Source organism: Metarhizium acridum (genome assembly GCF_019434415.1).
Source record: "Metarhizium acridum strain ARSEF 324 chromosome Unknown scaffold_141, whole genome shotgun sequence".
Classification (NCBI taxonomy): Eukaryota; Fungi; Ascomycota; class Sordariomycetes; order Hypocreales; family Clavicipitaceae; genus Metarhizium; species Metarhizium acridum.
This window is the reverse complement of record NW_027094020.1, coordinates 961,495-989,253: the sequence shown is the minus strand read 5'-3', so window position 1 is coordinate 989,253 and position 27,759 is coordinate 961,495. Positions and strand designations below refer to the sequence as shown.

At 44.8% G+C, this 27,759-nt stretch overlaps 5 protein-coding genes across 5 annotated transcripts; 3 read left to right on the top strand and 2 right to left on the bottom strand.

Annotated features, from left to right (window-relative positions):
• The first annotated feature begins 5,386 nt into the window (after positions 1-5,386).
• Positions 5,387-6,078, top strand: J3458_008970 (uncharacterized protein). The gene has a single exon (XM_066119487.1). The coding sequence runs from the start codon at positions 5,519-5,521 to the stop codon at positions 5,879-5,881; it is 363 nt and encodes a 120-aa protein (XP_065975282.1). The 5' UTR covers positions 5,387-5,518; the 3' UTR covers positions 5,882-6,078.
• A 3,851-nt stretch (positions 6,079-9,929) lies between these two features.
• On the top strand, positions 9,930-10,852 carry J3458_008969 (uncharacterized protein; the record flags this gene model as incomplete). The annotated part of the gene is made up of 2 exons (XM_007813220.2): positions 9,930-10,040; positions 10,175-10,852. 2 exons carry the CDS (start codon positions 9,930-9,932, stop codon positions 10,850-10,852), a joined length of 789 nt encoding a protein of 262 aa, XP_007811411.2.
• Positions 10,853-11,932: 1,080 nt separating this feature from the next.
• On the bottom strand, positions 11,933-15,957 carry J3458_008968 (uncharacterized protein). Its single transcript, XM_007813219.2, has one exon. The coding sequence runs from the start codon at positions 15,561-15,563 to the stop codon at positions 12,981-12,983; it is 2,583 nt and encodes an 860-aa protein (XP_007811410.2). The 5' UTR covers positions 15,564-15,957; the 3' UTR covers positions 11,933-12,980.
• A 1,409-nt stretch (positions 15,958-17,366) lies between these two features.
• On the top strand, positions 17,367-19,012 carry J3458_008967 (uncharacterized protein; the record flags this gene model as incomplete). The annotated part of the gene is made up of 2 exons (XM_066119486.1): positions 17,367-18,737; positions 18,811-19,012. The coding sequence occupies 2 exons, from the start codon at positions 17,367-17,369 to the stop codon at positions 18,910-18,912; spliced, it is 1,473 nt and encodes a 490-aa protein (XP_065975281.1). The 3' UTR covers positions 18,913-19,012.
• Positions 19,013-19,828: 816 nt separating this feature from the next.
• J3458_008966 (uncharacterized protein) lies at positions 19,829-22,225 on the bottom strand (the record flags this gene model as incomplete). The annotated part of the gene is made up of 1 exon (XM_007813217.2): positions 19,829-22,225. The coding sequence occupies one exon, from the start codon at positions 22,223-22,225 to the stop codon at positions 19,829-19,831; it is 2,397 nt and encodes a 798-aa protein (XP_007811408.2).
• Positions 22,226-27,759: the final 5,534 nt, after the last annotated feature.

The following is a 27,759-nucleotide window of genomic DNA, read 5'->3' as shown; positions in this document are numbered from 1 at the left end:
TAATTATATTCTTCTTTATTTTTAAATATAAATTATCTATATGAGAAAGTATATTTTAATAGTGAAAAAAGCTCGTATCTTGACTAAAATAAGTTAATATTATTAAATATATATTATATTATTAAATATATATTATATTATTAAATACATAATATAATATTATAAACTTACTTATTATCAGAGCATTGAAAGTAGTGTAGTTTTGTAGTTTTTAGTGAATTTTAGTGTAGTGTAGTGTAGTGTAGTTTTACTACACTACATTACATTTTAAAAATTAGTGTAATGTGTAGTGTTAATTAATTTATAAGCTATTATTAGCTAATATAATTAGTAAGCTAAAATAGAGCTACATTTGCTTACTAATATTAATATTAGTAAGCAGGGATTAGCTAGCTTAAATAAGCTAAAAACAGGGATTAAAAAACTAATAAAAATAAAATAAAAATAAAATAAAAGGGAATTATAAGGGAATTATATTAAGTAAGCAAGTATTATTTTATATTATTATTATAAGTAAAATATATTTAATGTAATAAATTTAAAAATTTCTATTATTTATATATAAATATCTTATAAAATAATAATATTTATAATATTACCCTATAACTTAAATATAAAATATTAAATATTAAAGTTATAAGAAATATATTAAAGTTATAAATAATATATTTAAATGCCTTAAAATTTTTCATATAAAATAATATTTCATACTTTCTTTTTATATATATTATTTCTTATATTATAATAGATTTGATATTTCTTACTTAACTTTTTTATTTTTAAATTTTATTATAAAAAAGTTTTACTAAAAAAAAGCTTATATAAGCATATTATATATTAAAATAAAGCTAAAAATCACGTGATTTTAAATCTTTAAAAATTAACCTTAAAATGTGGATATTAAGCGAGATATTAAGCTTTTAGTCTCTTATTTGAAAAAAGTGGATCTTAATTTTTAGCTAAGATTTAACCTATTATAACTCGCTTAATTTATAAGCTATACGTATAAAAATTAGTGCATTATAAAGAGCTAAATTAGCTCTATTAAGGTATAATAATTATAACCTTATAAGTCTTATAATTAACGTTATATTTATAATTAAAAATTTCTCTCTATAATTACACATTACACTATAAATGTAGTTGTAGTGTAGTTAAACTACACTAAAACTACAAAAACTATACTACACTAAAAACTACACTAAAAAACTACATGTAGTGTAGTTTTTTTGTCAATGCTCTGCTTATTATAATAGCTTATTAGCTTTTTAAAGCTTTTACTAGTAATAGTAGTAAAAGATAGGTTATTTTAAAGCATAAACTTAATAGCTAGCATAAGAGTAGTATCCTTAGAAAATTCACTAATAATAGTATTATTTCTAGGTCTTTTATTGCCTCTTTTACTGCTAGATATACTAGATTAAGCTGATATTTCGGATAATAAAGGTGATTTCGTAATAATAGGCACTATATATTAATAAATTAGTAATTAATATCTTTAAAATATTATAATATTATATTAATATGTTAAAAGAATAGTTTAAAGATAATAACTTACACGTTAATTTAGAATTTTCTTCGTTTTTTAAGGTTATAATAGAAGGATGTTTTTTTTTATAGTGTGTAACACTATTAGAAGACTGAAAACGCTTTGCTTTACTATAAAAAGTAAATAAATAGTCTAGTTGAGTGTAAAAACAATGAATTAGTCTTTCTTTATTAAAATTAATCTCTAATAATCGAAAATTAAAGAGATTATATTAAAAGATATATGATTTTAAACTAAATTAATAGCCCTTATCATTTTTAGGGTCATTTTAATATCAATTTAGCGTTGGAAGACTCGTAGTAGAGTTATTATTCGTAGATAAATCGGGTTTAGAATTAAAGGGATTTTTAGCTATTTTTAATGATAAATAAGATAGGGTTTTAAGGTAAAAAAAGTAGTTACTATATACCCTAAAAGTAGGGTTATTTAATGAAAAAAAAAGTTTTATTAAAAGTAAGATATTAGTTAAGTTATAGGTGTTTAAGTGTTAGTGTAAAAAAAGAGAATTCTAAACTTTAAAGAGGGATAATATAGTTAATATATAGAGTTTAAATACAATGAAAGATATTATGAAAACCTTAAATTTCAGGCATTTTTTTAATGCCTAACTTACCCCTAAAACGTGTATATTCGTATAGAAATCGGTGAAAAATTTGCAAGACAAAATACAACTATTATAAAACAGTAAAATATACCGGTGTAATTATAATGCATAGAGGGCTTTCTATTGTGTTACGTTAAGGCGTTTTTTCACCTGAAACATATATATATATACTATAAGAAGTATTTACATTTTTAAACTTTAAGTTAATATAACTTTAGGAATATTAGACGTATAAAGATGCACCTAGTATATAAAGATAAAGCTTTTTAAGAGCTATTAATTAGTTCTATTTTTATTTATTTTAGTCTATTATTAGTAAAGATATTCTAGTTTATAGAATGTAGCGTTTTTCCTAAAGCGGGGTAACTTAAATACTCCACTTTCTTAACACCACTAGATACCGCATATAATATCTCTATAATTATTAATTAAAAGTAAATAAAAATAATATTTTTAAATAGCTAAGATTATAAGCTTTTAAATGATATTAATTTTATAATAAAATTCGTTTTTTTCATAGAGTTATAATAGATTAAATATATAGTATAATAAAAGTCATAGAATTTATTTTTAATATATATATATATATATATTATAATATATATAAGTATATATAAATATTTTATAATTATAAAATATATGAATAAATATAAAAAAAGCTAAAGAATTTTATAATATATAATTTATATATAATTTATATATAATTTATATTATATTAGTAAAAATATTTAAAATATAAAATATAATAAATAATTTAAATTAGTAATAAATAAAGGAAAAATAAAAAAAATATATATTATTAAGGATTTATTATTATAAAATTATCTTATATTATATATATATTTTTATTTATTATTTAATAATATTTTTAAAATAATTAATATATATTATATATTTTTTAGTTTTTTATATATAATATAAGTAAAAAAAAATTATTTAAAAAATATTTACTTAATTTATATAATATAACGTCTTTATAAAGCTTAAAAAAACCTTATTCTTTAATTTATTTTATATAAAAAGTTATATAATATTTTATATTTATTTCATTTTTAAAGTGAAATATTTCATTAATACGTAGACTTTTAAGTATAATTTTTATATTAATTATAATAAGAAAAAAATCTATTATTATTATATGTTTTTTAAAATTTATTATTAAATATTCTAATAATACATTTATAGGTATTTTATTTATATATTATATTGTATTATATTATAGTATAATACAATATAATATAGTATAGTAAAAAATACAAAAAATACAATACATTTAGAGGTCTATATATAAGATCCTAGCTTATTTAAAGCCTTACGTATAATTCTATAATAGGTAATTAATAATATAAAGGAGAAGGCTAATAAGTATAATACTCTTTTATATAAAGATAAAGATATATATACTATTATAGCTTTACTTACCTTAATTAATATTAAGTATATAAATTAGCGCTATTAAACGCATTTAAGCCTATTATTTCCTAGATAATTAAGTAATATAATTAAGTTATATTACTAAAAGGTATTTACGTAAGAGTATATAAAAATATATTATTAAAGCTATAATAAAACTTATTAATAATTATATACTATAAGTAAGTTATTTATTAAGGTCTTTAACTTTAGCTTTTAAAAGGTATAATTATTTTACGAATTATTTTTAATAATTATTTTTACTAATAATATTATATTTTATAAATAAGAGTAATAAACCTTAAATATTCTCGTATTATTTATTAGGCTTTTTTTTATAAACGTTAAAATATATTAAAAGATATTTATAGCTTTTAATAATAAATCTTAAAGTAACTTTTATATTAAAATATCTTAAGAATAGCTTAAAATTACCTTATTATTTAATTAAGTGTTATATTATTAAAGCGCTCTTAAAGTATTTATTATAATATTAATTATTATAATTAATATTATTTATTAATTAAAGTATTAATAAACCGTTTTTTTATATTAATTTATAGTTATAAGAGTAGCTAATAGCTATTATTATTAAAAGATTACTTCTTAAATACTAATATTCTAGTAATAATATAATAATAACGCTTATATAAGTTATAAAAGGCGCTTAAATACTTAAATATACTAGATAAGCCTAATAATATAAGCTATCTTTTATTAAATAAGTATAGTATTAATATAAGTATTTATTTTATATTTATTACTTAAATTAAGCTAATTATAATATAAATAAGAAATTACTTACTTAACGCGTAAATTAACTTAAAGAGAATAAGCTATATATATAATAAATAAAAAGCTTTAATATTTTAAGTTAAATATTATATAGCTTCTCTTCTTTATTAATTATATATAATAAGGTATTATTATCTCTTAAAGATATCTTAAAGCTCTTTAACTTAATAATTAAAGCTAAGTATTAAGGAATTAATTAAAGTATAAATCTTAAAGTATAAAATAAAAATAATACTTCTCTTAATACGCTTAATATATTAACTATTATTATACGCTTAAAAGATTAAATTAAAGCTTAATTATTAAGTTTAAGTTTAACCTTAATAAGTTTTACGTTAAGAAAACCTTATTTAATTAATTTAATATTAGCTTAAAATACTTATATATAAAAGAAATAATATATAAAGTATTTAATATTTATTATATTATATATATAAGTTAAAAGAAATATTTAATTAATTAAAAGAGAGTTATTATAATAAAGAGAAATATAATAAAATAATTATTATAATTAATTATTATATAACTTAATAAATATACTCTTAAAGTAATTATATTTACCTTAAAGGTAATAAGTAATTTAAGTATTCTTAAATTAAATAATAATACGCTTAATATAAATAACGTAAAGATTAATATCTTAAAATAAGAAGATAAGATAAAACTTAATAAATATACTTAAATATACTCTTAAATTAATTATATTTATCTTAAAAGGTTAAAGTAATAAATAAGTTAAATATTCTTATATTAAATAATAATACGCTTAATATAAATAATATAAGAATTAATATATTTAAATAAGAAGATAAGGTATAACTTAATAGACTCTTATAAGGCGTTAATTAATAATAATAAAGGTTTTAAGTTATACTTATATAAGTATTATATAAAGTAAAGTATAATACTTTAATACTTAATTAATAATAATAATTATTATAATTTAATGTAAAGAAAGTAAGTTATATAGGTTTTATTTAAGTACCTAAAAACATTTAATATTTTTAATAAATAATTATAGGTACCCTATTTCCCCCTACGAATCCATTTAGGTCTTTTTTTCCTACCTATACCTACCTAAAGCCCACGAGTAAGCAACCCACACGGGTACCCGTGGACCTTTTACACCCTAGTCATAACGGTTGGCTGCACTGTGCATGGGAATTGGAAAGTCCAGACGGAGGGCCATGAAGCTCATCGCGGACGCCAGCTGTGCCAAGGATGAATACTGGTTTGGCAGAGAAGGCCAAATACATAGTCCCTTCATGGCTACCTTCAAGTTCCTAGTAGTATGTTGGAACAAAAGATTCGGTACAGTCGCCCACCCCTTTCCATACCTAGACAGGCCAAGTACTATGTTGGCATATATATATATAACAACCCTCCGCAATGAGGATAAACCAGCTCATGGTGTTGACTTTTTTGCTAGCTCTGTGGTGGATTTTTTGAGCTTCCCGCCTCTTCTTCCTTTGTACAATATTGGGGTCTTTAGCGTACTTGACTCAATCCAATGTATATAGTGGGCTTTGCAGGCCATCGACGATAAGAAGCCTGTATGGCCCAGTCGCTTTCTGTGCCTGTCAATTGCTATATTTGTCAAAGCGCTTGAGTTACAACCTACTTAATACTCCGTAGGTAGGTAGTTATCCAAGATTTGACTTGGTTAGTATTTCCGGAAGGTGGGTGGATATCCTAATCGCAGGAAAAAAAACGAAACGGCTTGGAACGCTTCGGATGAAGGGGAAAGAGTCAATGATTTGCTGTCATTGTTCCCTGACCTGCACATGTTTTTTTTCTTTCGGGGGGTTGGGGGAAGGGGGCTTGGGGTCAACTGGTAGTTGCTGCCCGACAAGCGACGGAAGGAGCGTGCCGGCACGGGTGCAGGTGGCAGGTGGCTGGCCGTTGGCTCCTGCTGGAAGTGGTGCTCGCCCCGTCCCCCATGATTGATTCGTCTGGCATGCGCGTTCGCTGCAGGACGACGTCGAATACTCCGTACGTAGTCGCGAGATGCAGGCAACAGCAAAACATGGCAGCGATCGGAACCCACGCCGGGACGTCGACTTAACGTAGTAACTTGACTACCGACAGACGAGCGTCCCAGGTCCTTGGCTGGCACGACGAGACAACGCAAGCCGGCAAGCCACGGCCAAGACAAAGACAAGGACAAAGACACGATGCCAAGTTGCCAACCATCTTCATCCACCGGAGATGCGGCAGGTTGGTCTGGGTTTGCAAAGACTGCCCTTTTGGCCCTTTGACCAAAATGTCAGATTCCCTGGCTTCTTCTCGTCCATTCATTCCTCCCTGCTGCCACTGCCACCGACCGTTAATTTGACATGTCAGGCCCGTGCAACGCCGAATCTTTTCGGATGGGGTTATCAAATACCATCCGGGCCGATGAGCTCACACCTTTTGCAGAGTACTTTTGGTTCTTACTATTTTCCTTCAACGACATGGCTACGACTATGGAGTATGGAGGGAGCACTGGCATTCTTTTTTGATTGCCTCTACCGTCTCGGCTGTGACACGAGACCTGCAACCACTGGTACCCCAACACCCTGGCCTTGTTGGTGACCAGCCCACGGCGTGCAGACAAGGCCAGGGCCTCTCATGTACGGACAAAAGACAAAGGAGGACGACTGCCCTGGTCGCACTGTGACACAAGCCGGGCCGAGTACGAAACACCAGAACAAAGTGGAACAGGCGTCAGGCGCTTATTACGCTGACCGAAGGAGCAATATAACAAACATTCAAACCTACTAGCACGGTTCAACCGGTACCACTGCGTTGGCAAAAGTCCGCCACGGTCCGTCTGCTCGGTTCTTGTGGTTGGCATGGGCTCCATGAATGAATATTCGGCCCGCTAAACAACGACCATCGGAGCTGCCATTGCTCCGTACAGCATGAATCATGGTGAAACGATGTATTTGTGCTAGCTGGCTCTCTGGCTCTCCGCCAACGCCAACACCAAACTTCTTACCCCGGGTAACTACTCCGGACTGTCGTCCACGAATGAGGCATACATGCACGTGGTGTCTGACTGAATGCGCATAGGACCCACTCCGGGAGACAGGATTGCCATCGAGTATGCTAACCTAGAGGTCCGCAAGGACGTCCGTACAGGTCGGCCTATGACACTGATGTGATGGACTTCATGGCAGCACAACCCCGGCCGTATTTGCCGGACAACGTTATTTCAACATTGGTAAGTGGCTACTTCTATTTGATAATACGTACACCACGAGTACTGCATCCCTAATCCTGGGAGACTGGCACTCCCCACCCATCCTCGTCACACCGAGGCACTGACAGCGGGAGCTATTACGACACCATGCATGGGCGTGGTTCGGGGACGGGCATAAGAACGGGAAGCCAAGTTGGTAGACAAGGGAGGGCCTGCATACCTCAATAACTGGTGAGAGAGTTAGACTGCTGACTGGGATTGGCATTGACCTATTAGCCAGCGTCTAAAAGGCATGACCTCATAACTTCCAACTCGTCTTCAAAAGCCCGTGTGCCCTTGCCCTGCAAGCAGTCCCGACAGTTCGTCACCCCGGTATTATCTTGGATTAGTATAAGAGAACCAAAAGAGAAAAAAAAGAAAAAGGGATTGATTTCTTTTTGGGTGTGATATGGTTCCCAAAAGGCCCAACACTGTACTCACGCTATCTATACCATACAACTTAAGGACCGTTAAGCTATCCCAGGGTCATTACCGAATCGGTTGGTAATCCAATACGGACAGCAAACTTGAGTGTTCATCGACAAGAAATCGGTTGCTGGAGGTGCGCCACGCCGTATTCTTCCAAGGATCCTCCGCACTGCAAACAGGGGATCGACGGCGCTGCCGTTAAGCAAGCGACGGCCTCCAGGGGACCGCAATCTGCCCCCCTGCAAGAAAGGCCACTCAACAAGCTTCCACATCACAGAACCTTGCTCGGCGTTGTTGCACCGGTTCGCGCCCATCATCCAGGTTTCTGGGACCAGACATTACTGGAAACATTATTCGACATTGTGTTAGTGGCTGGTGCATAAACAAGCAGCATTGTTGTACCATAGGACAAAAGATTGCTATTTGGGTGGCAAGCACAAAGGATATGCCATACGGAGTACTCCCCCTGCAATTCAGCGGGCAAAAGATGGATTATCTTTGATTGCCGCTGGAGTCGAACTCTGTGTAATTTCTTGTCTCCCTCTGTTACCATATGTGATGGTTCGGGCTTCAGGCTGCATCACGACTGCATCACCCCTGGCAGCCCTCCCCCACGCCGTTGAACATGTTTCACAAGCCGCAGAAGATGTCGTTGATGGCGTTCCCGATAATTATCGCGGGGACTAGGCACGCCTGGCGAAAAGGTACTTCTCACGAGCACAAACACCGTCACATTTGGGGCGGAACCGGCCTTCCAATAGTAAATCCCTGACGGCTTGAGAGGCTTCGACCTGAAGACTACTACCAGTGGTAGTTATTTGCTAACAAGGTTGGCAGAAAAAACCCGCCCAGGATTGTTAGGGTTTACACTCTAGCACCGAGGCGTACTGAGCCAGCTTGAACAGTGTCTCATCCACACCAATCTAAGCCATGACACTGACGACGAAGAGATAGCTCACCAAGACGTTCAACCAGGTGTCCACTAAGACCAGTCGAGGGCAACAGGAGTATCTCCCATTGGCCTGGATACGAGCGGGTGGGAGTTTCCCAAGCCACCAGCAGCCCCATGCATGTCCAAGCCGACGGTAGTTGCACCTCGTCGTTCCAAACAAGTCAGTGAGGCCCGGACCCGTGCACCGCCAGAAGTGATTTGAGGCCTCTCTCGGGGGAAATTCTAGCATCCACTTCGCGGTTGACAGCAGCAGGAGCCAGTACCGGAGTTTGCTGCAACTTCAATTGTCCCGGGCGCCAGGACCAGGACCGCCGAACTCAGAACCCTGGTCCGCCTGAAGACGTGAAGAGGGGGGCGCATGGAGTATGGAACTAACTTGGGATCAATCAAATGTTGGAGTACGTAGAGTGGAGGAGGATATTCTTGAGTGGTCGCCGCCCCGGACACTCCGTACACACCCAAGGCCCAGGCCAACAGAATCCAAGCAATCAACGCTTTGCGCCGTCTCGTGCGATTTCAAAGGCGGAACGAGGACATCTCCGAGAGGTCCATTGTCTTTCCATTTTCGGCCATGGCAGTTTTTGGGTGTCCATCTCGGTGCCGTAATCTAAACATGCCTGTGGGCTAGGAGCAGCTCTAGACGCGGCATGTCAACATATGTCCCTCGGCCTGCAGAAGCTCCTAGACATATCTTAGTTGCCCTCACGAGTATAATAGCTCCCCACCCGCCTACCCCTCAACGGGCAGGGCAAAGGGAGGAAAAGGACGACATTGAAGAGTATAATAATCACGCCTATTTCTATTACTGTACGCCGTTAGGGCTTGACGCTTCACTTCTGTTTACACAACGTCTGTCCTTATTACATTTTGTCCATTGCCACAAGCTACAAGCTATTTCGGTACCGGGGGTCACTCAAGGCAGCCCTTGCATCCAGCATCAACATTGAGAGCTTGCCTGGACAAAATGGGAGCTTCCTGCCATCAGACAAGGCTTGCCGCAGTTCGAATACCCGAGAAAACCAATGAGACGGTGAAGCTTGTCAAGAATACTGTAGCTCCAAAACCTGCTGAATTCGTAAGTCTATTTGGATTCCTCATGCTTTGTGTGGTGGGCGATATAAAAGGCATACTCTAGTTGCGGTAGTGTTAGTTTTTGCCCGTGGGCTCTCGAGGCTAACGAGATCTCTCTTCCCTCTCATGGGCATGCAGGCGTTATTCTCCCAACTTCCACCAGAGCTTCGTCTGAAGATATGGAATCTAACTCTGCCCTCTTTGAGGCTGGTGTCGATACACTGCGGCGTCGAATCACCATCGCTCTACAATTCGCAATCTGGTACCACCATAACCTCATTTACTGGATGCACTTCAAATGCTCCGATTCCCATCAACATGCATGTGTGCGCCGAGTCTCGAGCCGAAACATTCAAGAGTTTCCGATTCGCCTTTGGTTTCGTGCGCACCCCAGGACACATCATCTTTAACCCGGAGAGCGACATCCTCTATTTCGGACCTCGAGAGGGATACATGGCTGCTGATGCTCAATTTCATACTTGCATGTCAATGTGTGACCCGGCGCAGTTGGCTCTCGTGCGCCGAATTGCCATTAGCGACGCTCTATTCTGGGTTGACGAGATATACAGCTCCATGGCGGCGGCGAGCCTTACGACCAACGTTATCAAACAGCTGGCGTCACGAATGCCCGCATTGGAACAGATCATATTCGTGCCCCGTGAGCAAGATGAGGCTACTCAACCAGCTTTCACAGAGGAGCGAATGGCGCGCCAAATTCAAATGGCTATGCATACCGTCTGCCAACAAGACTCGCACTGGCGTCCTCCGCCGTGGGCAATTGTGTCTTTGCAGACACTAAAGACAGCCTGTGGATGAACTCGCCAAGTCTAATGAGACACCTGTACAAAAGCAAAAGTGTGCTGTCGAGTCAAGCCGAGACACAACGGCCCATTCCTTGACTCGCCAAGCTACGTACATACGTACGGAGCACTCTGTACTACTGCAGAGAATGAAGGTGGTTTGAGCATAGCTTTTTGACAGGAATTATCCAGTTTACAAAGATGGGCAATTGGATCAATTAGATCGTCACCCAATCCCCGTCACCACCACCTTTTCTCTCCCCCTCCCCCCCGCCGCTAGTGGCACACGACATCCCTCCCCCCTGCGTCCTCGGTTTCTTCCCACCAAGATTGGAGTCGGATGTCTCTGGAGACCTCAGACACGCATGGCTGCTTGTGCTTGTTGCATACCACGCTCGACGGTGACAGCGGGAGGAGGCGAATTGCAGTGGAACGATTCCGCCTGCGATGAGCCTGTAACGGCCGGGTTCCAGACGAGCGCCGCGGCTTCATTGTCTCGCAGCCATGAGCATGATATAATTGACGCTCGCCATGATGGTGTTGAGGAGAGAGAAAAGATGATTATAGGAAGGCGGGGACGATCCTGGAAGGACGGAAAAGACAAACATTAAGTTTGGTGTATTAGCAGAGCAAGGGGAAAACTGTCTTTTTTGCTTCCATCTCATCTCATTCTTTTTTGGTATATTCTCCCCAGATTTCGTCTTTGGATATCCAAAATCGCCCATCAACATGGCAAGGCGAGCGGCAAACAGCTGTCAGGCTGGCCTGTGTTTTCTCTCGCAAACATGCAATGAAATCATTTATTTCATGCATCAATTCAGTTACTTATGACTACGGAGTAATAATAATAATCTGCATCCAAGTCAAATGGTCATTGACCACTCGGCGTTGCCCGTTTGCTGCTTACTCTTGTTCACTTTTGAGCCTCATGATTTGCTCCGTGTTTGACACAATGTTACTTGTTTCGGACATGGGGTAACTGACTTGATGAGAAGAGGAGCAAGGGCCGCTGCATTGCAATTCCTTTGGATCAGGACGAACGCACGGTCCTGCATGAGAAACCTGTGATGATGATGAAATGAGCGGGAAAAGTGGCTGGATCAAAGCTTGCCGACTTTGCACCCCCCTGCTTTCTTCCCCCAGAGGCGCATGTCAGCTTTCGTCATGCATAAAATCTCCGACAAGATGGATCATAAGCACTCTATCTACGCACCGGGAAAGCGCCAGCTGCGGAACCTCTGTTTTACTTGCTGATACTTGCGATTTTGTTTTCTTCCGGAAGTCTTGCGAATCGGCGATATTAACGTGCATCTGGTTCTGCGTCAATTTCTTTTTTCAAAATGCTCAGACCACACCCGTCTCGTTTGGATGCTACGTTATTCTTGGAACACCGTTTGAACCCCAAGGCTGTGCAGAAGAGACAATTCACATCGCGGGTGTCAACAAGGTGTTTAATGTGGCCGACGGCCTTGGGAGGTGCAAGTTGGTTTCATCAACAAGTCAACTTTTACGGGGGGCTTGTCCCGTGTCCTGGAACACTATTATGCAGTCAATTTGTCATGCAGAAATACTGCTGCCTAGCCAGAGGTGTCTCCCAGAAGCGGCATATGGGAAAAGAAAGCGTCTCAGCTACGGTATGTGTTGATTGGAAGCTTGGGAAGCTAATTGGTGACAAACTGTACCCATGCCTTCCTTCTGCAAAATGTAGGGTCATGACGTTTGATTCAGCTATATACAATTCTTGAGATACCCAAACGACGACCTCTGCTCGGTAGTCTCCCCAACAGGATGATCTGAGCTGCCTGCTTCCTCTAATACTGTGAGTCTGTGACATCAATACACGGGCAAGATGTGGTCAGATGAGGACGGTCTTTGTGTAGGTGCCGAGACGTTTCCCATCTTGCAAGACACGACGTTTGGCAAGTCGTGCTGGGCAAATTCAACCTTGGGGGCCATCCATACGAACCAACCAAGCTGTCGTACGTAAAGGTTTGTTACAACTGCTGGCTACAAGGGAGCAAGAAAAACCTAGCTTCATATAGCTCGGTGACAGCTTCATCGTCATGATAACCGGCCGCGAGAGCTAGAATCTGTGCCAATTTCTGCACTGGAGAAGAGTGTCATGCCGTGAGTGTGACCGTTATTCATGTTCCCATACCAATCCCTTTTCGACGACCCCTGAGAAGTGCCTCAAGCGCTTGACCTACTGCTGGTAGATCTCCAAGCATCGTAAGGTGCCCTCTCTCCGTGCTGACTCTGCCTGAACGGACGATGGAATACCCTTCGGGCAGCATGGCTTCTCGTGCAAGAACAACTCCGTCTCCGGGCCGAAAGACCAAATCGTCATAGGCATCTGCGCAAGGTATAGCCTCTCGTCCTGCTACTTGGGCTGCGTATACGGTTGGAATTGTCTTTCCGTACAGAACAGCGTGTGGTGGATACGCATTTGATGATTCAAGTTTTTCAGAGTGTGCCAGCTCTGCCCGAAATTTACGAGTAGCAGCAAGCGTCCGTCTGAGGTACTTTAGATATCGTTCTCCATCTGTCGTCAACGTATTCCGAGTACCTGAGGGAGGCGACGGTGAACGCGGTGGAGATGGGAGCGGAGCGACTCCGTGGTAGTGGGTCTCGCCGGCGGCAGAAACAATGTTTTGAGTCTCATGAGCCTCCGGCGCCTTCTTCGTCTTGAGAAGCGAATTCGGGAACAGAGAAGACAATGGAGACGTCAATCCCTGTTGCTTGTCACGACTGAATGCCGGCAGCGCTGGTGCCACACAGGGACTGAGACGCCACTTGACCCAATCATCAGCATTGAAAAAGTCGACTGGGTAGGACTCCCCAGTTTCTTTGTCGATGAAGCAAAACCCATCATCGGGGAGCAGTACAAATGACGTACGAATCGAGAAATTCACTTGCGCGCTGAGCAATTTCTCGTTGAAGAGGACTGCGTCACCATTGCGGAATGGCCCTAGGATGTTGATACATCTTTGAGGGACTCCGGCGTAGAGTACGCCTGCAAAAAGATGCGGCTGGAGGTTAACAGCATGTCTTGTGATGAGTCCACCTAGACTGTGAGCGATGACGATAGCTCCACGAGACTCTGGGGGTGTCCCAGGCATATTAGACGGCAACTTTGCAAGGAACTCTTGCAATTTCTTTGATGACAAGGCAGGGCTCAGCCGCCAGTCATATCCGTAGTCCCATATGCGGAGAGTTCCATTGCGTGCATTTGGAGAAGACCGCAGTTTCTTGAAAAGCTTTCGTGAAACATCCACAGGGCCGATATGTTTGAGCATGCCCGAAGGAATGATGCGTTCCTCCATAGTTTCTTCATCCTCATCCTCTAAGCCTACTTCTAGGTTTGCTTTGCGCATGTTGAAGCCCAGCTTAACTGGCGCCCAAAGTTGCTGGTGTGGCGGCTCTGCTGATCGCAGTACAGAGCCACGATAGCCCCCTAAGATAACTACATCGCCGGTGAGGTCTTCCAAGACACGATCCATCGCCGCCGACGAAGTGCTTGTCTTAGGTGGCATCTGACTCGGTTGCGTAATTGGTACGTCTCGACTAATATCTGGCTTTGGTCGACTCAGTGTATTTTCTTCGGTCGAGCTCGAAAACAAGCCGTTAAGTGAGATTGATGACATGCGGGACGCTGCCTGCAAGCGGGGAAAGCTAGGCATCTTGAAATTGGGTACGTCTGGAAGGCTGTCTTTGATGGCCATGAACCGGACGTTGACCATTTCTCGGACATCGCTGAATCTGTTGTCATCTCCTAGGGAAGACTGTCTCGATAGGGTGTGGTAGAGGAGGCTTTCGTCAGAAGTAACGCGTCGCAACACAGGAGGTCGTGGCCGCGAGCTGGAGGACAAACTGGTCCTTGATGCGGTAGAAGGTAACGGCGTGTGTGTATCATTCTGCTCACCCTCCGCATAGTACCCAGCGCTATGGGCAGGGTTGGTGGTGGATGCTTGGGTCAGTGTAAAGGACCTAGGACGAGGACGATTGGCCAACTTGGAGCCTTGATTTAGACTATTTTTGTGGTCTCCCGTGAAGTTTGAAAGAAAAGAAGTTGGCAAAGAAGGTAAGAGATTGCCGTGACCGGTGAGAGATGGAAATGCCTTTTGGAGTTTCTTAAAAGCTTCTTGTCCAGTAGACCGTGAACGATGTTGTCTCGTCGGGCTGAATGCGGACCCAAGCACCCCTCGGGTTTGACGCGAACGAGATGTATCTTTGCTGATGACAAAGACTTTTGGCCTTGAAACCCAAGGCGAAGGCATTGGTAGCTGATCTGGGGTTTGAGAACTGGATTCGGCCAGGACTTGGCCATCATCCACCACCTCGTCTCTTAGTCGGGAACTTTTCGCTATTTCCGATAGCGTCCCAACGCCAGGACCGTAATTATCTTCGCGTTCATCTTCTTCATCGCCCTCGACGATGGCGCTATCAAAATACCCACCCCCAGGTACCCGTTCAAGAGCTGCTGCCTTCTCCGCCGCTGGAGTCTGAGCAGATGTCAGATGGCTGGCCGCAGCACTGATGGCTGGTTGAAGAGCAGCCTGGGCCTCATCTTGGTCTTCAATAAGGGCCTCGTCGGACAAGTTGGGCTCTTCGAGACCATCCGGGACACCATCCACTTGTCTTCCCTCAGCAGCGGAGGCAGACAATTGTGATCGCATCCTAGCCGCTTCATCCGGCAGCGGGACATTTAGCTGAGTTGTGATACTCATATTTGCCAATGAGCTGGTGTAATTTTGAAGATGCTCGGAGACAAACTCGACGGACTGAATCCAATGCCGTCTGAGATGCCAGTTCAAGGGGACGACCGCATGAGGGCTGTTAATCAATTTTCGTGACGTTCAAAGGCTACGCACAGCCAATGAGGGTGCTCCGTTGGTTATGTTCGTTTATCACTGCAGGTGGTTGATGACTGCTTCGTTTCCAACGTTGCCCAGATATAACTAGACTGATTCACCCAATTGAAGTAGCTGAGCCGAGTATGAAAACAGACAACGTAAGGGCGAAACGAAAGGCTTCTGACCGGGAAGGATGGAAGGAATTAAAGAATAAGCACGAGACGACTGTGTGATTGGCGGCGGAGCCACCCACCAGCTGAGCGGCATGGCACTCTAAGCAGGCTTCAAGCTAGTGGATCTCGGGAAAGGCGAAGAGCTGTTGGCTGTGTCGGCGTCATAATAAACACCGTATCCTTCGCCCTCTTGCCGGCTACAACGGAAAACCGGTACGGGATATAACCGCGCTGGACTGAATTGAGCTCTGCTAGGGCCAGGGTGGCTGTTGGGGCATAAGCCAGCGTCAGTTTGCAAACCCAGACTGGGCACAATTCGTTGTTCCAAAAGGCCGGCGCACCCGAACAAGGCAGCACCAGAACCCAAGACGAAAACACTCGCCATTCTATTTTGCGTTTCGTTTTGAAGCCGCCTTCCGGCCACTTCATGGATGGCATAGTAGCGCCCCCAAAGCAGCGATGAGGCCTGAGAGTAGGCTGTGTGGTGGCGGCGCGACAAATGACCTCTGTAATCAATGAGCCTCGAGCGGCAGCAGCCCGTTGATCGCTGCCGGCTGATTTCGCTGACGTCGTCTGACGTTGAGGCAAGAATTGGACATGCAAGGGCCAGCCTTGCAGGCCCGCCTCGTCTGCACTCGGGTGCTTGGCGTATGGCCCCTGTAATCATCCTGATGTATTTGCGCTCCTACGATTGATTCATTTTCTTGATTGAGACTCTTCCATGACATGTGATAATGGCCTTCAACTCTGTGGGGTGGTTCCGACCATAGCCACCGGCGTCGCTGGTCTTTTTCGGTATTGCCCTCCGTATTGTCAGCACATTTGTATGTCCAAACTGTCTCCAACGATGTAGGAAGGGGACCTCTCTTCCATTCAAGTCGCAGATACTTGGTGTCGATGCCACGTAATAGATCCTATCATGCAATCCAGGCTTCTGGCGTCGGTGGTGAAGCAATTGCAGTACAGGGCTTGCAAAATGGTGTTGGAGTCAATATTAGTTAGTTGGCAGCCACGACTGGGTCTTCCCAGGCGCTGACGCAAGTTGCAAACCCGGAAGGAGCAAACAGGACGGTCAAGGTACATGTAGCCATCCCCCCACTGAGGCTAGAGGCAAGGGCCGCCCCATGGTGTCGTGTCACCTTACAACTGTGCAACGGGGCAACTCCGTTGGCAGCGGCGTTCCTTCCCTTCGAACCTCTTCTGCCGTGAAAGTCCAGCGGCTCCGGACCCAGCGTCATTCATTGATTCGCCGATCCAGCTTGTCCAGCTTGGCCCGGAAGACACACACACTCCAAGCTTTAAGCTTAGTAACACCACGCTTGACGGACATTGACGGGCCGTACCGATCATTCGACATTTGGCTATAACTTCAATCCCGGACAAGACCTTGCAGTGCCCTCACCCCAGTTTCATTGTCGGGAACCGACTCAAGCAGCAAACCCAATTGTGTCACACCTGGTTGTCTCCGACCCCTCGCTCGCTCACCTTTACCAAGTACTTGACCATGACCACACTTGTGCCCCGAGCGCCATACAGCGACGCGGAGCTGATGACACTCTACCCGCCTCAGCTCCGCCTCCATCAAGTCCAGATCCTCCTACGGCATGGCGAGCGTACGCCGGTCAACGCGCGGTTCACGAATGCTGGTCTGGCCCCATTCTGGCCCTACTGCTCTGCAATGAGACAACTCCGTAATGCCGTTCTCGACCCGAACACGGACCGCTTTTCAGTGCTGGAGTGGAAGAGACGGCTCGAAACCATGGGGCCAGACGATGCTCCCGTAATGGCATCCGGGCCAGGCGGCGAATGGGATGGTATTTGCGACATGGGAATGTTGACAGATCGCGGCCGCGCCACCACGTTCCAGCTTGGGCAACGGCTTCGCAAGCTCTACGTCGATCAGCTTGGCTTTCTGCCTGCCGGCGTCAAAAACACCGACTTTATCTATCTCCGCTCTACACCGATTCCCCGTGCCCTAGAGTCGTTGCAGCAGACTCTCAATGGACTATATCCATTGCACACTCGCGCCGACAACTTCTCTCCGCCGACCATCATCTCTCGCGCGCTCGCGGACGAAACCTTGTACCCCAACGACTCCAATTGCCGCCGGTTTGCCGCGCTGGCTCGAGCTTTCGCGCAGCGGGCTGCAGACCGGTGGAACGACTCAGAAGACATGGCCTACCTCAACGCAAAGATTGGAAAGTGGATGCCGGATGAAAGCCCCAGAGTTGCTGTGGATTCACGCCCTCGGCTGAGCGGCATCATGGACACCATCAACGCGACCTCTGCGCATGGCCCAGAGACGAAGCTTCCCAAAGAGTTTTACGACCCCAAAGTCAAACATATCCTAGAAAAGATCGGTGTGGACGAGTGGTACTCTGGGTACAGGGAGAGCAAGGAGTACAGAACACTTGGGATCGGCGCTCTGCTTGGCGACATCGTCTCGAGAATGGTCCAAAGTGCCCAAGATTCCGCCAAATCTGACAACGGCTCGAAGCAGCAGTCCAACACACCTCCCAGAGTCCGCCTCGGCCTCAGCGGATGTCACGATACGACTCTCGCCGGCGTTCTTGCCAGCCTGGGCGCTTTCAACGAAGAGGCATGGCCCCCATTCACCAGCCACGTCGCAATTGAGCTCTTCCAGCGTACAGGAACCAACAATTCGTCTTCAAGTCAATCGTGGTGGTCATCCATTTTCAGGGGCTCGATTTCAAACAGCATCGGCCGCAAACCATCTCCCGAACTTAGTGAGCGAGAAAGGAAGCAACTGCAGGGTTACTACGTCCGTCTCCGCTACAACGACAGACCTGTTACTATCCCCGGGTGTAAGGTCCCAGGCAAACACCTTGATGGTGATGAATCGTTTTGCACCCTGGTGAGTCGCCCTTGCGCATATTTGAACAGTCCCAGTCCTTGCGAACTAACTCGCCCGGCAGGAGGCATTCAAGTCAATAGTAGATAAATTCACACCCCGTAACTGGAAGCAGGAGTGTCGTACGAACATCAAAGCTTCCGCTTTCCCTGCTAAACCCGAACCTGCTGGCTACTGAGACCGGATATCAGAATACTGGCATGTTGTTGCAGTGCCCTGCATGATGAAGGACTATTTGGAGCACATGGCAAGATGTCATTTTGCTGAGTTAAAGGCTGTCTTTCTTTCATTTTTTTCATATATTCATCATGATATATGGCGTTTGGGGGGGTTCATCTTGAGGGACTGATTTTACAAGTATTGGCATCAAATGAAGGCAGCACTTAGGGTAGATCAAGTACGAAGCTAAATATGTACTTAAAATAGAACCCGGCACCAAGTACACATGTTGTCCGATGTCAAATACCAGGTGCTTTGGAGAATCAGTTTCACAAGGACCTTTCTTAAGAGACAAGGTAAACCGTGTGAACCCCAAAACATTGCTTCTGCATTCAGTACTATCACTACTGCTACCGCTATAGGTCGCACATATGTTTCCCCTTCCCGCTTTCCCATCTTGCATGGACGAAAGCCACTCCCAAATACCGAGTGTCTATCCGCTTCTCGCGCAGACACATATTAATCTTTGCACTCCGCCTTTTCTAATGATCATGCCAACAGCCGCTGCACGAGCTGGCAAATCCTTCTCCTTGGCCACGGCTCTCCTTGTGAAACTTTGCCGTGTTTTCTTTCGTAGTCCACCTTCCCAGCGGGGTAGCTAAATCGGAGGAAATAAAGAATAAAAACATCATATACTGACAAAGAATAATTATCAAAAGTTAAGACAAATAAACGTATGAAAAGGTAATTATGTGTGCAGAAATGGCCCAGCTGGAGTGATTTTTTAAAAGGAAAAAAAAAAAAAACAATTCAGAATAATAAAAATGGTATGAAGACTCCGCAGAGCAATTATAACGATGAAGCCAAATGATCAGTCCCCTTCCCTGGTCATGGTGTAATATGGCGTGTAGGTTGCTTAGACACGATTGCAATAATTAGTTGGCCACTTCCTCTTCTACCCATCCATTAAGACCACCCTGTATAGCAAGGCCGAAGCCTGTGCCTCCCAATCCACCAAAGCTGGACTGATACTGATGGCCACGTCTTTCCCCGTCACTGCCGTTGCTACCAGCCAAGCTATTTGGACTGTTGCCGCCATTCTCGAAGCCAGGGGCAAGCACAGGCAAACTGACAGCCCGGCTGTGAGAACCACGGGCGTTGCCTGGGGCAAGGAGTCCCCCGATAGTTGTGGCACCAGATGAAGCTGTAGTAGGACCGTAGCTGTTCGAGATGGAGGCAGATTGGCCGTGTCCACCTAGGGATCCTTGCTGTGGGATTTCAAGACCTAGCTCATTAGGAGAGGATTGTGCCGTGTTGAAGAGGAGGTTCTGCTGCAAAGAGAGATGCTGCTGTTGCTGTTGGTGCTGCTGTTGATGAGCTTGTTGAGACAACTGGTTCAAGTACATTGTCAGAGGGTTGCTCTGGGCGTTGAACAATGTAGCAGATTGCTGAGGAGTCGAACCATTCGGTGGCGAGCCACTGTTCTGGGAGCCGCCTGGCGGAGGGGAAGCAACCCCCTCAGGACGAGGAGACTGGCCCTGCTGCTGCATCTGCCGAGGAGGATTTCCACAGCGGTCCTTGCCGAAGTTGACCTTGAACTTCTTGTATTCATCCCTACCACGAATCGCCTCAATTGCCTTGATCGCGTTGGCGATGTTTGTGAAATTGACAAAGGCGCAGCTCTTTTCGCGAAGCGTGTTTACAAGCTCGATTTCACCATATTCAGAGAAGTCCTGACGAAGACGGTCTTCAGTCCAGGTCTCGTCCAAATTACCTACATAAACGTTCCGAGATGCACCACCGCTGACAGCCAGGGCGATTGCTGGTGGAAGGGCTCCGGAGTGTTTCCCCCAACCAATCTTGAGTCTGCGGTTGTGTATCATTAGGCCTTGGAGATTGCTTAGCGCATAAAATGATGCCGCAGCCGTTGGATCAATGAAGGTAACGAAGCAAATGTGCTTATCAGGAATATATCGAATGTGGTGCAGCAAGCCCCCACGAACAACGTTGCAGATTTCCTCAATAGTCGTTTCGGGGTGAATGTTACCCAAGTAAATTGTACGGTTTCCTAGGTTGTTGATACCTCCGGCAGTCGTTGCTACGGCGGCAGCGGCGACAGATTGCTGTGCAAGAGCATTGGAGATCAGGTCACGATCGGCGCCGGTCAACATATGCGCATAGCCAGGGGCAATGCCGAGATACTGCGCAGCGTTCTGTTGCTGTGTCTTGGAGACATAGGCGCATCTGTCTTTGCCATAGTAGACACGACGAGGAGCCTGCCACTTCGCTTCTTGCGGAAGTTGAGAGACTGCCTTGATGGCATTGGCTATGGATAGGTAATGGACGAATGCAATATTCTTTTCCCGCACAATCTTGACTGTGTCGATGGCACCAAACTTGCCCAGGTCTTCACGAAGTTCCTCGTCAGATACATCCTCAGGCAAGTTGCCCAAGTAGACATTTCGTGAGGCGCCGGACTGCTGAACAGCCAGTGCGACTGAGTTGGGGACTTGAGATGGCTTGCCCCAGCCTACCTTAATATCCTGACCTTTGATGCAGAGCTTTTTCAAGATTGCATCAGAGTGGAAGTGAGTCGCAGAACTGGCATCGAGGAACGAGATAAAAGCACAGTTCTTGTCAGGTAAGAGACGAACTGACTCAATTTGACCGCTTCGAACGTGGCCAAGGATTTCCTCGGCGGAGGTGTCCTGAGGAATGTTGCCAAGATAGACTGTTCGGCTGGTACCACTCACGACAGAAGATCCCAATACAGGGGAAGCGGGCTGCATTGCCGATTGCATGTTGAAGCCTCCAGTAGGGGACTGAGGAGGGTAAAACTGAGGGGCGCCATACGTGGACGGCGACACCATGGCCTGATATGACTGAGGCGAAATATTTTGTTGAACAGGGCTAGAGACACTCCCACTGTGCTGAGTGTTATTTCCCACTTGTTGCTGGCTCTGTTGGAAGGCAGACAAGTTTTGGAACTGAGGGCTGCTGCCAAAGGCGGCCGGGCTTCCCGGCTGAAAGGGGCTTCCAAGCAGAAGCTGTGAGGGAAGAAGAGGAGTAAACTGCATATCGAACGCAGTGCCAGGTGTAGTCATGTCGTTTGCATTGGGAGATGCGGGTTGATTCTGATTCATGGACTGGGTGTTGAGAGAAGGGATGTTTCCACGACGAGGGTGACGGTCAGCAAATCCAGATATGTTGGACGTAAAGGCACCGTGAGAGAATCCAGTGTCGCTATTAGAAGGCTTTGATACATGGCCTTGAAATCGGCCGTTTGAATTTGCACTGGCACCCTGGCCAATGTGCCCGTTGAGGTCCTGCATGCCAAGGAGATGAGGGGGGACAAGAGAGTCCCGCCCGACTTGCGAAAGAACAGCCGTTTTGAAATACAATACGTGCCCCGTTAAAGGCACGCCGAAGGCCGAGACGTGGAAACAGAGGCGCGAGATCTAGCCTCGATATCCTAGTGTGGCACGACTTCGTCGGTTATCGGGAAGTCGACAGAGCTGACTTGACACAAGGGATTTGGCAGATGGATGGGCCTGTTGTTGATGAAAGCAAAAAACGAAAGTAGCGTGAGAGGAGCAAGAGTTATTAAACTGAAGGCGGACAAAATATATAGTCAATGCTCTGGAATACGAAAGCCGCATGTATGTAAAGTAATTCTGTTCGAATAAAGAGGATACTGGTCTGGAAGATACGCCAAGTAAAGGTAGGATTCCGTTCTGGGCACCTAGTGACGAAATCGTTTCTGGGACGTAGGACCTGGCTGCTGAAATGAGCGTGAAGATGGCAGCAACTTGTTGTGTCAAGTCAAAAGTCGTCGGAATTAGGGAGAAGGGATATAGCTGGTCAAAGCATACAGCCGAAGGTTGAAGCGAGAGGTCCAGCTAGAACGATTAAGTCGAAGAGATGGTGTGCAAAGGACGAAAGCCGTTGAGACGTGGATTTTGGTCTTTGTTCGTGGCCAAGGAATATGGAACCAGAGAGTCGAACGACGGGGGGACGGCGGCGAACGGCGGCAAACCAAGGAAGAAATTAAAAATGACAAAATAGGCGAAACGAGTGTCAATAATAAGATGAAGAAGATTGGCGTCTCAAAAGAAAACTTGTAAGAACTGCATCTGGAGCAAAATCGCCCACAGAGAAACCAACTTTGAAGGCTCAGAGGAGAGAGAGATTGGAGCACAAGAGCTGGCAGAGGCGCGTCAGTCGTCGGAGACAGAAGAGGCGGCTTAGACGAAAGACTATGTGGAGGTCGACGGTACCTAGGAGATTGGACGGCCTGAGGCTTGCCTTGAAAAAGGGTACAGAGTGGAAGCAGCCGTAGGGAGAGCGAGTGAGAGATGAGAGATGCTCAAGTGGTGGTGGAGCTGGCCGGGGGTGTAAGAGGAAAAAGGGACAGGCTCGAATAATAGGGCCTCCGTACTCGGTACAACAATGAAGAGGTGAATGATCAACAAGGGTCATCCCCCTGGTCAATTGGAGAAACAGGTAAGGCGGAAGAATAGAAAACGGCAAAAGCGTGGATGAGCACGGAGTTGGGAACATTAAAAAATAAAACTGATGAAGGGAAATGAAGAGGAGAAAGGCTGGGTAACAGAGTGTGCACCCGTTGAGAATAGGGGAGAGGAGAAGGATGAGGGTTACGGAGCAGGAAGCAGAAAAAGACGAGGACAAGAGCTGAGGGCAAGGAGCTCTGTAGGATGGCAGGATGGAGGAGAAAAGGCACGATTTTACTTCAGGAACCAGGCGCGAGACCAGTGTCTCTACTATTGACATGTACAAATACATGCACTTCTGGCAGCTTTCCGAAGCGGCTAAGCCCAAAGTCAAGAGCTCAAGTGCGCAAACAGTGAACGCAGGTGCTCCAACGGCACGTTGGCAGTACCCAATACTGAGCACGGGGTACCCAGTACCTGACAGGTGGGTCTCGGGCAGTTTGACACGCTTCTTTCGTGAAGAGATAGATGAGGTACCCGACGCCGTACCTGGACTGAGGGGGGTGGGCTGGGTTTCGCAAGCCGTGGTTGGCCAACAGACGAAGGGGGCTGAACAGGGGCAACAGTGACATGGTGGATGGAGCGATGCTCGAGGTGATGGAGTGGGCACAAACATTGAAGACACCAAGCACCAGACACGAGTCGAAGGCACAAAAGACCAGCCCTTGAGCTTCTGTCGCCTCAATTCTCGCCGTTGACGCCGTTCTCGTGGTTCCCGTGTACGCCATTTCCAACGACCCATGAGTGTGGGTGTGGACTTTTACCCAAACTGGTCTCCTAGTCGTGCTAATAGCCCGCTGACACTCCTCGGTACATGGTACATGTTAGTTTAATGAACCCCTGGCAGGGATCATGGTCCAGGTCCCGGTCCAGGTCCAAGACCAGGGGCATACCGTGATGCTACTCTGTCCAGACCATGGGAGTACAATACGGAGCACGGAGCAATGAAGACGCTGCCAGATGTCGAGCTTCTGAATTGCATTGTACTCGGTATTACTCCGTATGCTGTATGGAATACAACCGAAGCGAGGCATCGAGTAGTACCTCGATACAAATACGCATGGCGTACGGAGTACACTGCGCTCTCGGTAGCCAATGTCACAAGCCCGGGATATATTAACGTTAGACATGGCCGCGGCAAAGTGCAGTTCACCAGACGGTGTGACCATGGCCAATCTTAATCTCTTGCATGCAATTCAATGGTGGTCCATATCCGGAAGGCCATAGATGAACTCTCTTCTTCTCGAGCATCCGCCACACGGGATGCGGACATAGCATGTAGGTAGTATTACCTCAGTACTTCGCACCTTGGTATTTGGGAAATTGCAGACATCTCAAATAAATGCGCACACGTATCGATTCCTTCGTAAGGGGTGCCTAGGTACCTAGGTACTTTATCGAGAACCATGACGAGTACTTAAGTACCCGCGACTCCCTTTGAGTGTGTTGAGGTGCCAGCAAAGTCCCTTGCGGGGATGATATCCAATGAGATTTAGGCGTTAAGTAAGTACATGTATACTCACGCATTTATTGATCATAAAAGTATTATTAATCGTCCCTGGTACATTAGTTGGCAGTATTTTAGGCTTACATACAGGTAGAAATACTCGCCAAGGGTGTTCTGGAGTAGATACAAAGGCGGCGCCTTAACACAGTCAAAGGGATGGGGAGGTCGCCATAAAAAGAGGCAACGAGTAATGGAAGCCGGCCTCGTTCTTGCTGTCTCTGTGTAAAGTATGTATGTAGCCCTTGCGTGCCGACTTGAAGGCTTGACATTTAACCTGCCGAGTGATTTTTTCCCCCTCTCCTTTTCTCCTGTTTTCTTCTCTCTGCATCTTCAAGCAGTTTTACGTCAGTCATTTCTGCATCCACCACGATGTGTTCCCGCGGCAAAAATGTGTTGCACAAATTGGACCAAGCACTGGTGGACTCTGTCTGCCAATCCTGGATAATAATACTTCACGTATTGGCCAGCACCACGCCCATGAGTTCCGGCAGTGCAGTGGGCGAACATGGAATATTCCGTATTTCCGTCAAACAATTGTTTGTACCTACTACTGTCATGTGCCACGAAGCGCATGGCCAAGAATGCCCTTCTTCTTTTCATTTCTTCTGGCATGATTCAAGCAGACAGGGGGGGAATGCATTGAGGAGGCAAATATGGAGTGGTCCCCCAACACAGTCCAAGTGACTCCATTGTGCAGCGGCCACGACAAGCACGATGAAGCGGCACCGAAACAAACACACAAAGACTTCCTTTTTAATGATTTCAATAGGCAGGCCTGGACCGGCTTTCTAACAGACAAGGCCGCGGCGCTCCAATCGCTCCAACTCCATCACGGCGGGGGCTTTGTGATGTGCAAAATGAGGGTTAATGCACGACATGACTGTTGCCCATCAATACGGGGTACAACTATTACGTACGCTGTTGCAACAATCGAGTCAGCATTAAGACAGAAGTGGGCTGGGGACATGGAAAAGCCTATTCCAACTGCCGCTCGCTCACAGATGCAGGTGATGCAAAGAATGCAGAGTACAGTCTTGTTAGTACTAACACCCAAAATGCTAGACAAGCCCAGAACCAACAGTACCAACCGAGAGGTCGTGCTCTACGGCCAGACCCTAATCATTGGGGCAGCTTGTTTGCCGTCCCGGCCTGGGCATGAAACGTCCGCCATCCTTGTCCCTTCCGCCATAGTACGGAGGCTATTACTGTTTGACGTTTGTCTGCGTTTCTCCATGCCCGTTCTCGCCTGTGCGATTACGTACTTCTCATCTCTCCCACGTTTGTTTACCAGCCTTGAAACCGCAAAAGGGGTCCTGGAGTTCTTGCCGCAGCAATGATTCGCATGTACTCCGTAATTAATATCCTGATTCCCTTCCCGAAATCTTGTGGCAGATCGGGCAACCTGTGGGGTCGACCACCAATGCAGCGTCACCCATTCCCTCGACTCGTGGACTTGTGACTGCATCAAACCCTCAGAGGGCCAAGGCCGGGTCAGGGGTCTCTGGGGTTTGTGGTATCCCGTTGTTAGTGTGGCATGGCCGCCATGCGGTCACATGGCTGGCATGTCATTGACGCCAACATGTCAGGAGCGTGTCCGGATGCACAGCAGGGGAAAGCATACAAGCATATTCCGTATATGCAACTTGACCGCATTGTACACCCAAAATAGGCCAAGCTCAGCCCGGCTAAAACAGTCAATATGTTACATACAGTCAACACGCTGTCTTGGACCCTGTTGTTCGGCTGTTAGGGCAATACATCTATCTGCTCCGTGGTTCATGCTTTGTTTGCGGACTGACAAAGCCGGGTCAGCATCGGGCGTGGCGGGGTTGGCCAAGACAGGAGCAGGAAGAGAACGCAACGGGACCCCTTAATCGAGGTCAGTTCTGAGATACGGAGCACAGCCCAATGAAACGACAAGTTTCCTCTAGACGCGCCAAGCAAGCACGAGGCGAGCTGAGATGTCTGTTCCGGGCCTCGAGCCTGGCTGCATGCCCTTGCTGCCGTATCACCGATGGCCGTGTGCGGCCGTTACGCAAATGACAACCCGGCTTACAAGATCCCATCCTCCCTGCCCTCTTCTCTATCATGAAACTCAACACCTCACACAAGACCTACGGCGCCGCCAAGACCGTCTCCTTCTTGTTATTGTTATAAACCGGCGATTCCTCCTTCACACCCGCCTCCCACCAGATTCAACCATCCCCCCCTTCCCCACCATCGAGATCTGATCATGGGTCGTCCAGCCGCCGTGTCAAGACCGTCAATACATGCGCACAAATAAACAGGATCCTCTATAATCATTGTCCCCCAGCGCGTCGACGATACCGCGCATGCCTAAATCATCAACATCTTCCAACCCTGCAACGAGTCATCTTCGTTATTTGTAGATTCGTCCCCGCTGAGACGCATGCGAAGCCCGGCATGCACCAAATTCTCGGAACTCGCGTTAGATAGCAGACCCTCCTGGCTGGCCGTCCAAACCATAGAGCCATTGGTAAAGTGTGTTGTGCCCCAGGGAAGTCGATACACCGCCGGATTCCAAGTCTCAAGGTGTGCTATCACTCATTAGAGGCAGTGAGCACTGGCGAGAGGCGAGAACATGATGAAAATTCGTCGAAATGAGGAACCATGACTGTTGGCGGTAAATCTCGCTCAGTGCCCTCAACGCTGGTACCGTCAAGCCGTGATTCCCCCGGGCGTCCCAATTTTCACATCCCACTCAGTGACGGCACGCACCTTGGTTTTCTTAGCTCTTTGGGTCGCCTGAGGCATCTGCTCCTTCATCATGTTGTGATCGAACGTTGTGAGAATTGGGATGTCGCCGCAGTCGATCATGGCCCAGTTT